General features: G+C 36.8%; 1 protein-coding gene across 2 annotated transcripts in view; it reads right to left on the bottom strand.

Moving 5' to 3' along the window:
• Positions 1 to 15,515, bottom strand: part of TM9SF3 (transmembrane 9 superfamily member 3) — a 41,930-nt gene that overhangs the window by 12,833 nt on the left and 13,582 nt on the right. For both annotated transcript variants that reach the window (XM_054636953.2, XM_077183148.1), the window contains exons 4-9: positions 12,340 to 12,500; positions 10,672 to 10,749; positions 9,624 to 9,755; positions 8,936 to 9,102; positions 6,470 to 6,564; positions 4,460 to 4,590 (exon numbers count right to left, since the gene is read on the bottom strand). In XM_054636953.2, coding sequence (XP_054492928.1) covers positions 4,460 to 4,590; positions 6,470 to 6,564; positions 8,936 to 9,102; positions 9,624 to 9,755; positions 10,672 to 10,749; positions 12,340 to 12,500 — 764 coding nt within the window. The remainder of the gene's footprint in view (positions 1 to 4,459; positions 4,591 to 6,469; positions 6,565 to 8,935; positions 9,103 to 9,623; positions 9,756 to 10,671; positions 10,750 to 12,339; positions 12,501 to 15,515) is intronic.

The raw sequence follows: 15,515 nt of genomic DNA, 5'->3' as shown, positions 1-15,515 counted from the left end.
CTACTCCCACCTGGCTCTGATAAGCTGTCCAGAATGAAGAAGTTGTGCATGTTCTTTTTACTGAGATAAGACCATTCTAGAGACAGCAACCTACTGGTCTTAGTAAGATGACCAACAAAACCAGTACTGGTTGTACACATCATGTTGAACTCAGCAGCATCTTTTTTCTTGCTTTTCACTCATTGACTCACAGGTAGTCTACCTGCTCAGACTGATGACTGTTAAAACAACTTTCTTCACTCTTGGCAATAATAAGCCTTCCCTAGGTGCGAGAGATGACTGGAGATACCTGGTGGTTTTCAGGCATGTTCCTCTTCATTACAGGGCTGAGGTAAAACCAGTGCCCCTCCTCTCAAACTAAACAGGTAGTGCCCGTAGCCACAGATGGCAAGGACAATGTTTGCAGGCTGGGCAATATCCAAACCTACAGAGTCTAAATCCTAACTGAAGCAAACACAGGATATTGGGGTAACAAGCATCTTAAAGGTGAAGTTACAAGACTTCTGCCTAAAAGGTTTCCAAGAGTAAGAATACAATGGGAAAAGCAGCTCAGGCACTTAATGGCCTCCACCATCACAAATGGAAAGGAGAAATGAAGACAAGACCAACACACAAACCTGTTCTACCCTCCTGCCAAAGTCACTGACAACATACTAAAAAATCCAATCCCAGTAACAGTAGTTGTGTGACAGGCAGAGATAAGAAAGTTATATCTTTCTGAGTGTTTTAAGAGTTATTACTGTAACATCAGCCATGAGAAATTCAGAGAACCATTTTAACGACTACTTCATAAAACACAAATTATGCAAAGAGGCAAATACATCGGATCTTCAAACCTGGTTTTTCATCAAGCAAACAAGAAGAGGTTCTTTATAATCTATATTACCCAAAACAAATTATGTGAGTTTTTGTACCAAGCCAGTACATTAAAAAATACTTCTTTAATTTTGACTGTTGCAATTTTGTTGTACAAAATATCTTACACACTAGCAGCCAATTTAGTTTGCAGGTTTTAGTTGCTGTAGAAGAGACTGTCAACCTCACCAAGCCTGCATTCCTTCTAACTCCTTTTTTGTTTTGTTTTGATGGGGAAAGAATATTCTACTCCCCTTAACTGAATGTGCAGAATTCAGTTTTCCATATTTGAAAGGAAACATTGTGAAGAGGGATATAATTTATTTCCTAGTGCCACATGTTTCATATTTCCTGACAACTGTAGATTAAACTTCTTTCAAGGGTGATAATTAAAATTTTTATGAGCATATCTAATATTAAACAGCTACTGGCAGGCTATGGTGCCACGTCTGCTTAAGGCACAGTGAAGAAAAGCAATAAAAATTAACTGTCAAAGCAGCAGCTTGATCTTCCCTGTCAGCTACCAAAATGCACTCTCAGTCATAAGACTCCCTCCCATATAGAGGTTACTAAATTTCTGTAACACAACAGTTTTCTGCACATTGTCCAAACATTACAAGAAAAAGAATAGAACAGAAGGCTTCAACATAAAGTGTTACAAGCTTTATTACAACTAAATTGTTAATCTAGACTGTAGCTTTGGGTAATAAATTGAACTGTTGAAAATGTAGGCAGAAGAATTAAGGAGCATCTACTTTTAGCAAAATGAAGGAGTTTGACCAATGGTTGCACAGTCACTTTCTGCTGAATGCATGTAACAGGATCTTCTCCCTTTTTTTAGTGAGGTGTATTTCTTTATCTGGCTTAAGGCGTGAAAATGGTTGGCACTACCAGGTCCTCTTTTTTTTAGTGGCAGTCAATACTCATATCAACTCAAAGCTGTCAGGGAAACCTACAGCTTGGATTAAGCTATCTGTTGGAGGAAACACTTTTTTCTTTTCAAAACAAGGTACAAAAGATGCAAACAATAGGGTCTCCATCCCAAGAGAAATACAGTGTCCTTAACCGTATTTAATTAAATCATTAAAAATGCACACTGGAAACCTTAGCCACAAAGGAACCTACTGTTCAAACAAAACAAAAATAATAAATCTTAAAACAGTTAATAGAAGCTGCATAGATTTTGCAGTCAGAATATTACATTAGTCATAGTAGCCTTAATGGAAATCTTTAAATTATGCATCACTCACAGAACAAGGTAAGCAGTCACAACTTATGAAATGCCAGAATTAAAATGGTCCCTTCAAATTCAATCATGCTGTACTCTGTAGAAATTCTGCATTAGTCAGTATTTCTGCACAGAACTAGTAACATACTCCTCAAACTTATTATGGAGAAATCACTTCACATACCATTATTTTTAAAGTCTTCTTAAATCTCCCAAGCTCCACTTTTTACATATCATTCACACACACACACAAATACAAAGATGATTGTTAAATATACCAGAAAGACTGATAAACATCAACAGACAGTAAGTCAAGATGTATAACAACTTCAGAACTCAATGTTCACTAGTAAGAGGACATAATAAACAAAATACACCAACAAATCAAATTTGGACTCCAAAGGCATGAATAACTGAACAGTATCCATTGCATTCCTATAAAGGTGAAGGGATGAGTGAAAAAAGCAGATTTTGTATCTCCTTCATATGCTCCGGAAAGCTTCAATGCATTAAGTTTTAAAAAGGTCTCATATTTGAATAAAACCTGTCACATTCTTGATATCATTCTGAAGGGAAGGACAGCTGAAAGCTACCCCAAGGAAGAGATTAAGCCTTTGTTTATGCTCATGGCTTATTTCCCTGCAGAAGGTTAGGCATTCCATAAGTAAGACAGCTTGCAAGTATATCTAAAAGGGCTAAAGGGAGAGTCCCAAGAGTGAAGACTGATTTCAGAAACAAGCTTTCCATTTTCCCAGACCCTACCACATCTTCAAGGAGATCCCAGACACCAGGAATGACTTATACAAGGTGAATGAAGTTTTGAAGTTCAAAACAGACTACAACAATGCATGAAGGTCCTGAAGAGCCCAATCAATTTGAGGACTTCAAGACAAAGTGTAGAAAAACAGATACCAGGTAGGTGACAGATACAGAACTGAGTGTCAGTTTGGATGTCCTGGATTTGATTCTATTAGCTGCCCTTGCCTAAATTCCATAGGAAAATCCCTCTGGAGGGAAGAATTAAGTCACAGAGACTACTTAGATACTTCACTGGGAAGTGGCAATGCAAAACTGGTTAAGTACAGAATGACATATTTAAGAATAGTCTCTTAGCAAACTTTTTGCTATGGAATTTTTTTCAGTAACTCAGTTTCTGCTTTTTCCAGATTTATGGCAGTCAAGATGAAGGGGCAATACTGGCCAGCAATTTAAGCCAAGGAGGATGGTTTCAAGACATGTCAGGGTAAAGGAAGTTATTTCTGTGTTCTAATACATTTAGGTGGCAGAGGTTTTATTTCCCCAAGAAAGCAGCAAATTTACATTAGACAATTCTGGAAGCCTCATAACATTGAAAACAGAGGTGGAAAGACACAAAGGGATCTCATCCATAAAGCCAGAGGGCTTCCTGGGGACTTCAACCTGAAGCATAACATGGTAATTGCAAACAATTTCCATTTCCTTCTACAAACCAGCTTGTTGATTTGAAGCCATTAGAGCGTTGCTCATGCTGATGAAGTTTCCGATTCATAACCTGCGTGCCTGCTAACTCCACTCAAGTTTTACTGCCACAGTCACAATGATTCAAACGCTTTCATAAAACCTTGCAAACATTAAAATCACTGTGTATAGAGAGTCCTAACATCCTGGTGAATTGAACCCTGAAGATTTATATATCATTTTGCTTTTCCATGCACATGCCTACAGTCTTAAAATACAAATCAGTTGAACAGATTCACAGGACAAACTTCAGTACACGTGGAATTGCCTTCCCTCAGCATTCCTGGCCTTCAAATGAGAATACAAGTGAGAGATGGGATACCATAACTGCTTGCTTAGCAGTAAAACAGTCAAAGATCAATGCTGTAAACTTTTATGACAGTACTGTATATAGTTGCTAGCATAGGAAAGAGAAAATAACACAATATTGCTTTGGGACACATTGACCAACTAACACAAACATACTCAAAGATAGAATTTTAATCTATTTTCTTGAAGAAGAAAATGAGAAAAAATAAGTGAAGAATTTATAATCATGTTTAGCTTTATATTACATTTAGTGGTTTTACAGAAATGAATTCAACTGGTAAAAAGCTGGTATTTAGGCATGCTTTGAAAGTACTGTTAATGAGGAGGTGACTAGAATCAGCAACGTCACTTTAAGTGTCACTTTAAGCAGAGATAAGACTGTTTTTGGCATCCAGCAGCTGTTGCTATTGTGATTAAAATTAATTCTATTTGAAGCACCTTAAGCCCCATTCCATGATAAACTTCTAATTAGCTAGCTCTAAACTATGACTCACAAATATATTTCTATTAAAAAAATAACATTTTTCTGTGTGTACAGTGGAATTTAAATTTGCCATTGAAACAACTCACCATGGTTGCAAAGGGTATAGCTCTTGAAGCATGGTAATAGATGGCAATGAAGTTGATGAAGAAGGCGGTTCCACACACCATTGCTGGAATAAGGAAGGCTCCAATGAACATCTGCTTTATCCATCGCCTTCCTGTAAGAAGGGACATTTCAATGGGACTGGTAAAATACAGCACATTAAAAAAAAAAAAAAATTAGCAAGCACTCCAGAATTTACATGTTTGACTACTTCTCCCAAGAAAAGGTGAAAGAAGTAAGTAACAACATACTACATCAATACAAGAACTAAGAGCAAACTAAGGTTCAGCTAACTCTGGTCACTCACAAGATGCAGCACATTAATCAATTTAGTGGGCCAGGTGAAAAGAAGAAAAGGGATACAGCATGAGAACATTTCAGCTGAAGAACAGCATATGCTGACTAAGCTGGCCAAAGAACCTGGGGTGTGAAAGCTGAGGGTGCACGTAGGTGCAGATGAGAAGACAGAGATAGCAGAGCATTAGACAATGCTTGGAGAGCACAGGAGAGCTCAGCACTGCTCCCAGGAGAGCTCAGCACTGCAGCTGCTTCCAGGCAGCTCCTGCTCGGGGTTGCCCTGGTCCAAGCTGGACCCAGCCAACCCAGACACACCTTCAGGATGCATTAAGGAAAGGGCTATCCCTGCTAAAAAGCAAAATGACACAGCATTTAACATACAGGAAAACTGGACTCTTGATATTTTATATATATACAGAAAAGGTAGAAAGAAAGTGATTTCTAAAGTCCAAGCATCAAGGGAACAGAACATCTGTTAGCAGTTATAACTAAGTTTAGAGCTCCCTGAGGAGATCAAAGAAATCCTTTTGGGCAACTCCTTAAAAATTTCCCCTATCTGTATTCCCTGTACTTTCTATGCTCTTAAAAACTGTCTACATTTATACACCGTGATATTAATATGCAGTAAGTAAAAAATATTTTTAAAAGCATATTTTTCCAAGACAACCATTAGTATTTTCACCATGTGCCCACATAATCAGCATTTCATGGTTTGCTACATGTTTACCTGTAAAAAAAAAAAGCTTATCTGGCTCAACTACAGATCACAATACATTACAGCACAGCACCCCTTTCCTAACTAGATCTGGTTTTGTACAAATTGCTAGCTTTATAAACAAGCCACATGAAAATAAACTTCTAACTTCCAAACTCAAAGTAGACTTGAGATTGAACATTAACAGGTATATCATGCTAAAAAGATACAAATTTTCTTTAATGAACTTACCAGAATTTTTTTTTAAGCACTCTAGAAGATAATAGATATTGATTATTCTTTTATTGCAGCATAGGGAATGGATGAAGCTAGTGCACTGCAAGAATCTAACTGGTCATAACTCAGAGGCATAGTGGAGAGCATTTGAAGACAGCCTGTTCAAATCTTCTGTCAATTTTACTTGGCTTCTGCTCTCTACTGATGCTCATTTTGATTTGCTAAGTATAAAGCAGAGCAATACTGGAAAGTAGAACAGCTCTCTTTAAAAGATGATATAAACAGTTCTCCCCATCTGCAATTAATGGTCTAGTAAATAATCTATACTTGTCCTTTTTGTGTTAGCCAAACACAACCCCTCCAGTGCATAAAGAAGAGGACCACGTAGGAGTCATCTGGAGAAGATGACATGAGCTGTTTAACAACATGTTACACAAAGGAGAAAGGCTATTATACTCTGTGGATGTCATGAGCCAAAAATTATATACAAGAGTATAACAAGCAATTTGGAAGTCACAACTATTAACAGCTCTTTAGCTCTTTTAAATTAACCTAAGACTTCAGTTAGCCTTTCAGAAAGCATAACCAGTACTGACTGAGTAGATAATATGAAAGTTAAATACACCCAAAATATTTCGTGTTTATTAGGAATCTAATGGATTCCATCTAACTCCATGAGGACTCTTCTACATTGGTACAAATCATAAAATAATAACTTCTCCATTTAACAATGCAATGAAAATGCTGAAACATTAAAACAATTTACCTCCTTGTCTAGCATAAAGGCTTCCTCCAAAATATCCATTCACTGGTGATGTTGCAGCATAAACAAATATAGCTGTACTAAGCATTGATCCTCTCCTACAAGAAAGGATGTTTTTGGTAAATGACATAATGACATACAAAACCGAACATGATTAAAGCAAAAAAACCCTGTATTTTTAGCAGAAGCAGTTATTTAATATTTTTATGTAATACAAATATTTAGAAGTGCTTGAACTGTAAAATCTGTGTAAGAATGAGAACTGTTTGTACATAAGGCTTTGGCCAAGTCTAATTCAATGTGGGAAAGAGAGTTTGGACATACTACAGTCTTTCCTAACATGCATTTATTTTAACTGGAGTACAGACTCTCACCTCTGATAAATATACCCTGACATTTGGATGTGTCTACTTTGGGCATAAATAATTATTTACATGACATCCATTAAGTGTAAGATTCAACTGCAGATAAAATGTCAAAAGGCCAGTATTAACAAAAATATACTAAGATTGTGAATAATGTTTCTGCCATCCCCCAGAAATTAACTTTTAAGATGGAAAGTGCTCATCTGGCAGAAAATTAGATTTAGAAACTATAAATACTATAATGAAGTCACAAATCAGCATTAAGTAGTGCAATCAGAAGAGCTTAGTAATTTTTAAATGTCACCCCATTAAATGTTGGACTACTAATTTTGGCATAATTTTTCTGAAATCTTACAAGCAAAGCTAATAATTTTAAATCAAAGAAGCCATTTCCAAATACATTTTAAAAGATCATATCTAAGAATAGGAAGATATAAATGTTATTCATTAATAAAATTGTTTCCCCACATCCCTCTGCTATTCTTCGACAGCAAATAGCAGTAGGTTTTCAGCTGACTTACTGTTCTTTCTTCAAATTAGGTGCTCTGAGAGATTCTAGTTACTGCCATTTTGGTTTTTGAGGAACCATTCCTGGATGCCTGCTGCACTCAAAGAAGCAATCTTTAGCACTTAAGCTTCCATGACAGCATGACCAAAGCAAATATACCTGCTGGTCACACACACTGAAGGACTGTTTAACCAGTATTTGTGTTTTAAAAGCTTCTAGTAACTTAAGACAATTTAGAGACACATGCAAAACCCCCAAGAGCAGGCACAGTCTGAAATGGCACTGCCACTGTGTAAATCCAGACTACAAGTAAAAACACCAGACTTGGTGCTATTTTCCTAAACATAACAATTGTCTGCACCACATTTGGTCAATTGTTCCACTACACACCCAGAATTAAATTCACTTTGAAAGTGACAGAAAGGCCTATTGCAATAAAAGACTAAGTGCACACATCTTTTCAAAAAATACTAATCTGATACATTTTACACGTGACATGACTAACCTACAGCCTCCCTACAGGGCACATACATTCTGAAATGGTTTCATTTTGTCCTCTGTAGAGCTGATATGCTGCACAACTAAAAGCGTGTGTGTATGCTTGTCCAGAAATATAACCATGAGACACAAGGAGGGCAATAACACCCTATGGAAAATGAAAATATGCCAAGATTCTGGTACTACAGAGTGGCTTTTTAAACACACCGGTAAAAGGCCACTAAATTGAAAAGCAAGAGTTCCCTCTAGCGGCACATCAGAAGTATTACAACTTGCTAAAATCAAGTTACAAGTGATGCAGATCAAAGTTTAGTCAGTGCTTAAAACAAATCACTTGTAAAAAAACCCAAAAAACCCAAACACAAGCCAATAATTCCCTCCAATACCCAAAACACAATCACTACAGAAGCAGATGAAGTCCACCCAGTAACCCAAAAATCTCAATCAAATTAAGAGGTAAAGGAAGAAAACAGGTGAACTACAAGTGGTGTGTTAAATTTAAACTTGAGTATTATTTCTTTTTTTTTGATTGATTCTTTCCGGTCAGGACATATTTCTGGGGATTTTACATCAACACCAGCTGAGCACAATGTGTTCAAAAGAACTTAAAGGATTACATTTTCATTCCCAAGCAGACTTGTGATAAGACTGACTTAATACTGACTTGTCAGCAGAAAACAGGACTATTCACAACAGAGCACACTCTTATTTCAGTCTTCACAGGACATGGTGGGGCCAGAAATATACTAACATCTTGTCACTCTGGGTGAAACCAGGAGTGAAATATGTACCTTTGAATCCATATAATTCCCATATTATCTACTAGTGATTCTGCAGAATAACAAACTAGTTTCAAAATAAATCATTCAAAAAGCAAGCACTAAAAGGGAAAATCAAAGGAAATTGACTAACGTGATAACAGTAGGATAAAGTTTCATTACAAATTAAAAGAGCACTTCTTAATACTACATCTGATCTACAGATTACTACTAGAGACTCTCAAACACTTTTTTTCAGGCCAGTTAGAACAATAATTTTTGTAATTATTTTGTTCACTTAAACATTTATATATGGAAGACATGGCACAATTATACTTACTCTGTGTATAAATCTTCTATCATTGCAACAATAATAACTATAAGAGACACAGCAAAAATTTGACAGCCAGACCCAATAAGCGATGAAAATATTAGAGGATGACTGGATGGTCTAAACACATCTCCATGGACCTGCTTCCACCCATACTCATCACCTAGATCTCTGTCCTGGGAACAACAACAACAACAAATTTTAAGTCTAGTCATGACAATTAAAGACAAACACACAAGCTACATAAAAACAAAAGGTCTGATTTAATAAAGCAACTTCAAGTGAAGTGTGTCTTGTCTTCTAAATGCATCAAATCGAAAAGTTTACTTTTCAGATGCTTATGAAGACAACAAATTACTACCTGAATGTATGACACAATAAAATCTATCAGAATCCCTCCCTGTCCCTAAAGCCTCTGAGGTGCTTAGGAGTACATCAGGCTTCTACTACAAAGTCAGAATGGACCTAGTTAATCCTAAGGTTGGATATGAACATTAACACAGTGACTAGAGAGAGATTTTTGGGTCGCAACCTAGAAGCATGTTATAAAGAAAACCAGTAACACTTCCAAGACACACAAAAGGCAATTTCTGTCCAGTTGAAGAAAGCCATTCAGAGCTGCTAACACAATGAATGTACAACAGGAAAACAATAAGCCTTAAAAAAGGAGTTTTTAAAGCATGGATGCAGGTCTTACCATATCATCCATTTCTTCCTCCTTGCTGTATCTTGCATAATCTTTTCGCAGAGTTCTCATTAATATCATAGACACCAGGCCAACCAGAAAGATCACCATCATAAAAGAATTGAAAATTGAAAACCAGTGAATCTACAAAAAGAAAACACACACATAAAATTCAGAGCTGTAAATGTGTTTCAAATTGTTCCAATAATGATAAATTGCTGCCTATAAGGACCACTTGTCAGCACCAGCTAAGTAACACTACATTTTCAGAGAGTGACACTAAAACTAGCCTGTGAAACACCACTCATAAACCTTTTTATCAGCCAGCCTTGCTCAGGAGCAAGCTATCACAACTTAGTTAAGCAGCAGCAAAGTTTGAACAATTGGCTGTGCATGCTCCCTTGGTAAGCAAAAGGCAACATGATGTACTGCTGCCTTCCTAGAGAAGAGGTTCAAGTAGAGAAGCCAAAGGAATTACTGCTCTGCACAGGATGAAAACGTGCAGCAGCATTATTTTTGCCCTCAAAAGCATATACTTCTGGTTTTCACTGAGCTCCAAACAGAATGCAAAGTCCCTCCATTCAGAAAGCAGCACAGCTCAGTACACTACCCCTAAGGAGATTACAACCACAGATTTAAACACAACTGACAGCGCCACAACTGATAACTGGCTTAGTTAATGCTTATTGCTCTGCATTTAATTCAGAAAGAAGTGTACCAATGGCCAACTGCACTTATTCAGTTTACACAGTTGCACAGTCCTGTCCCTGAAGTTTCATTGCTTCTGGTCACCTGAATGTATTTTTTTGAACTACACTGTATTTTCTGCAAGCTTGAGGCTTGTCTGCACATTTATTGAAGCGCTCCAAAAGAATGGAGCCATCCTATTTTAGCAGCAACATTGCCACTTAAACAATAGCCGGACCTCCCTGCTTTATTGTCCCAGAGCACCTGGAAAATATGAAAATTCAAGGATGTAATCCAAAAATTGCATGACATCTAAACTAATGCAACCATTGTAAAGGGATGTATTGTAAGGCTGTCATGGAACAATACATACTCTGTGCTGAAAGAAAGATGGGTCAAGATACTTGTCAAATCGGTCTTCAAACTTCACATCTGACTTCTTCCATTTCACCTGAAGAGAGAAATGTTTATATTTGAAAAGGTCCTTTCAGTATTTTTAGCTATACTCACATGCAGAAACTCAGAACACATATTAAAAATCATCCACTTTAGGTGTCTTCTTCAATATGAATGGGGTTTGGCAAAAAATAATGGAATGATGTTCTTAAAGACTGGCATCTACAGGTCAGGCATAGAATGAACACCAGCTGTTCTCTTTACTGAGTATAGAAGGAAGCATATAAATGTAGATTGAACACCCCAATCACTCACCACAGTCCTGAGACATGTTAAAAACCCCAAGATGTCAGCACTTACTCACTTTGAGGTTTGATATTAATGTTCCTCAGTTCAAATTACAACTTTGTTCAAGATTAGTAGCTTTCAAAATTGTTTCAAGCAGATACATTTCTCATTTGAGCATCTGCCACAATGAAGCACAGTTTAGAACAAATCCACCAGTGACAATCTGTGAATTAAACCACACACAGGCCAGCCCAGCAATTGCCCAGTAATGCCAACAGAATTTGATAGAGAAGTCCTGAGCTTTGCATGCTAAAAAGTCTTTTAAGGGACTATCTTATGTTATTTTTATTACTGGCTGCTACTCAGCTCTTAAGTTGCTGTCCAACTTAAAATTTAGAGCAAATGGACTTCACAATGATGGTAGAATTTGAAATAGCAAATTCTGAAATTTCTACTATCAATTTTGCAGCAAAAATAGGGAAATTAGTATAAATGTAATTCTAAAATGAACATACAAAATCCAGTTATCTGCACTTTAAACTATACAACTTATTCATCACAAAACAAATGTAACTGTGGCAAGAATATTTTCTGAAATAAAATCCTATGCTCACATCTACGCATGGAAGCAAAGCAGTGCATTAAAAAATGGTTTCACTATACAAATGTGTTGAACATGACAAGTGAACCATCACTTGATTTAAGTAATATCAACTAAATAAAGAGGAAAACTGAAAAAATTCATCTGTCTCAACCAGCAAGCATTGTTTATTCATTACCTTTTATCATAGCAACTCAATATCATATCAGAGAGCTTCAGAAAAAGAAATTTAAAACCTTATAAATCATGTTATATAAATAAGAAATTTCTACTGGAATTGCAAAACAAAGTAAATTTTGACATTAACTGCGTGCAAAGTATAAAGGCTTACAGTGTGTTCTTATACTAGCTGAGAATCCAGTTCAAACCCATGATACAATGGTATCATGGGTTTGAACTGGATTCTACAATGGTCAGAAGTCCAAACATGAAGACAATGTGTACCTACTCATGGGTCCTCTATACTTCTAGTCTCCATCCTTTCAGGGTATCTTCCTTTCCCACTAAAACACTTTTCTGCACATTACAGAAGCTCCAGGTTGTTTGGAGTACTTCAAAAATCATAATTTTACATTCATTATTAATAAATCTATCAAGGTTTTTCAGCAACAAAACAGAATAATTGAAGGAGTGAAGATGCATCTTCCTCTAACACAGCCCAACATATCGGTACATATTATAGTATACAAGTACCTATTTTTGAGTTATTTCACCATGTAGAATTTCTTATTACACGTGCATCACCAAATTACTTACTGAATATGACATCTGGATTTTTGTGTTTGGTACCAATTTCACCTTTCCTTCACTGGTCAGATTGACATCTACAATTCTATTTCCATTGAAACCAATTTCAAGTTTTTTGTAAGTCCAAAGGTAATAATCTTCTCCATTTTCATCTGCTTCTCCAACAATCCCTGCATAGAAAACAAGTGCAAGCATGTATTACAGGTATGCTTTTCAGATATTTTGCATTTACTTTTTAAAAACATGCATTACAAAGTTTTGCCAGCTAAAAAAGCAACATAAACAAAGAGGACACAGAAGACCACTTTTCTTCTCAACTCAAAATATCTGGACTCCACTTTCAATCCATGGGTCACTGAAAGAAACATTTTGTAATGACATTAAAAGAAAAAGCTTGCAGCTACAAACACTGCAGAAGACCCAACAACAGTGTCTCTACTTTTATTTGCAATTGTTACCAAATAAATAACTAGCTAAATAGAGATTCATTTTTCCTAGCAGAACTTAGCCAAGACCTCTACAATTTCCCATCTTCCAACTATCTATTTGCTCGTTTTTCTTCCTCTTAAGAATTTTACTTTTTCTCTGTAATCCTCATTAGTTTACTTCCCAACAAATGGTTTTTGCTCTTGTTTGCACACAGGTTTCCAATGCTTGCCAAAAACGTGGTTTTATATTAGGAAGAAATTTTTTACTGTGAGAATGGTACAGGTTGCAGGTTGCCCAAGAGAAGCTGTGGCTGTACCATGATGAGCTTTATGTTCTCTTCCAATTCAAACCATCCAAACCATTCTATGATTAGGTTCTTAATTTTCAGTAAGTTAGTGCAAAATGTCTCATCTACCACAGAAGAATTCCAGAGACTGTGCTATGCCGAGTGAAAATAAAAAGTTTAACAGTCAACAAGTTCCCAGGCTGTGTCACCTTTGATGTCAAGATCAAAGATCAAATGCAAGATGTACAAAATGGAAAGTCACACAAAAAGCAGCACTCAAGATACACAAGGCTGAGGGGAATGGGAGAACAAGTGGGTGAAGGATATGGAACAGACTACCTCAAAGCACCAGGTATATGAAGGAAGAGCCTTTGTGCATCACCTGTGTTTTTTAATTTTCAAGGTAGTATTTCTGTCAAGCTTTTCACTCATGCTCATCTGTCAGGATTGCCTTGTATATGCCATCTACACAAAACATGTGCCAGTTTGTGCCTCCACCATATAGCCTGGCACCTGCCATGCCATCTGTTCCCATGGCAGTATCCAGACAATATAGACCTCTAAACTACTTAAAGAACATTCTGATTAATCACTCACTGAAGGAATGAACTAACACAGTGCTTCACATAGCTAGGGAATGTCCTGAAACAATTAAGCCTAGTCTCTCTCTCCACTGTGGGACAGCAATTCAGGAAAAAATATAAAATGGAATAATTTTTTCTGAATGCACTTAGAAAGATCTTGTTGCCTTTTTCAGATTAGAAAATAGTGTAAACCTTACAGAGCCTTCAAACAGCAGTTTGATGTCATTAACTTCAGTTATCAGCAGTTAAGAAAGGTTAATTTATGCCTAGTCTCTACTGAAAATAGAGTAGTCCTTACAGGGCTTGAGGACTTTCAGGGTGAATTTTGAGAATTAGTGTTTGTGCATATGTCTGGTAGCAGTAAGCCTTAGCAAGGTGGAAAATCATAAAGAACATAAAGGATGAACTTAACTAAAGTTTGCCAGGAGACAGGAGGAGTGCCAGGAATGCATCTGGTGGAGCCCAGGGAAGTGAATGGTCTGCTTTAAGAATAGAATTAAAGAGAAGTTGCCTAGAATTCTCAGCAAACACTAGCACCATCTGAATCCTTTTCTTTTACACTCTTCACAGAGAACTTTATTTTGGTAGCACTAAAAATGGATTCCAGCCATCTACATTTAGGGAACAAAATTTTGGTTTAATCCAGCTACAAGATGCAAAGCAACAATGAAAAAAACCAGGATATTGGGTCATACAGTACATTCAATACATGCTGGGCAGTGAGGTTCTCAAGATAGGTAATCCAAATAAAGGGGATCAAGATGAGAGCCTTCACACAGTAACAAAAAAGTCATTCAGCACAAGCTATTTTTAATGCAAGCTGAGGGTAACCAGTTCTGGACACTATCCTCATGAAACCAAAAAAACCCTTTTCAGTATTCAGAGTATTTCAGAGATGCCATCATAACTACTTCTGATCATACGCCCATATCCATGTATCTTAAACAGTCCTAACAGTTTCCTTCATTATAATTACTGAAATTTAGTAACTATTTAGAAACAGTTACAGCTTTGAAACAACAATCAAGCAAAAGATATTTGCTTTCTTCAGTGTCTCTACCTGCCACCACATTACATGGTACTAGACAAGTCTACACAACACACTCAAAGGCACCAGCAAGCTGGCAGAGGCATGTGTACAGCCTCTGCAGTTTGTACAGCATCATTCATGCCATATTCACAACAGAAGTACTTAAAATAAAAACTGTTCAGTTACCAGCAAGTCTCAGTGCTTTAAGTTTTAAGCAGCACTCAGAGCCCAAAACATTTCTGTTGCTGAACAGAGACCCAGGAAAACCAAAATTATTGCAGATAAGCTATATTCCCAGTTTTCTCCACTGTACTGGGAAAACGAAGGTCCAAAATACTAATTCAGACTTGCAGATAAACTCTTCTAATTAGTTCAGGTGCATCCACTCCTTTCTCAGCCCCCCACCAAGAACTCATTTTAATTTTTTGAATAAAAGTCAGGCTAATATTGACCAACCTGCAGTCCTGCTACTTTCACCTAACCTGCAGCAGACACAGACCGAAACTGTCAGCACCACTTGCCTTCACACCTGATGTCAGATTATATCCTTACATAATATTACCTGCACTTAGGATCCTGGAGTCCCCATTATGTAGCACAGCTTGAGATCCTGGTTCCAAACTATCAAAAACAGCTTCTTTATATCTTAGAAAGATGATACCTATATTCTACATGTTTTCTAGTTGACTTCTTGTGCATAAAAAGCATACTACTGGGAAACATTAAAAATACTCAATCACAGGAAACCAATCTTTTAGCTGAGAGCATAACATTTGTCATGTGTAGAAGATTTAGTAGGTATGTTTGTTTTTTGGCATTCTGGATGATGAAACACAACCAGAAAAAAAAAATTCCA

Source organism: Agelaius phoeniceus, chromosome 9, assembly GCF_051311805.1.
Source record: "Agelaius phoeniceus isolate bAgePho1 chromosome 9, bAgePho1.hap1, whole genome shotgun sequence".
In the NCBI taxonomy this organism is placed as follows: Eukaryota; Metazoa; Chordata; class Aves; order Passeriformes; family Icteridae; genus Agelaius; species Agelaius phoeniceus.
This window is presented reverse-complemented; position numbering and strand designations above follow the sequence as displayed.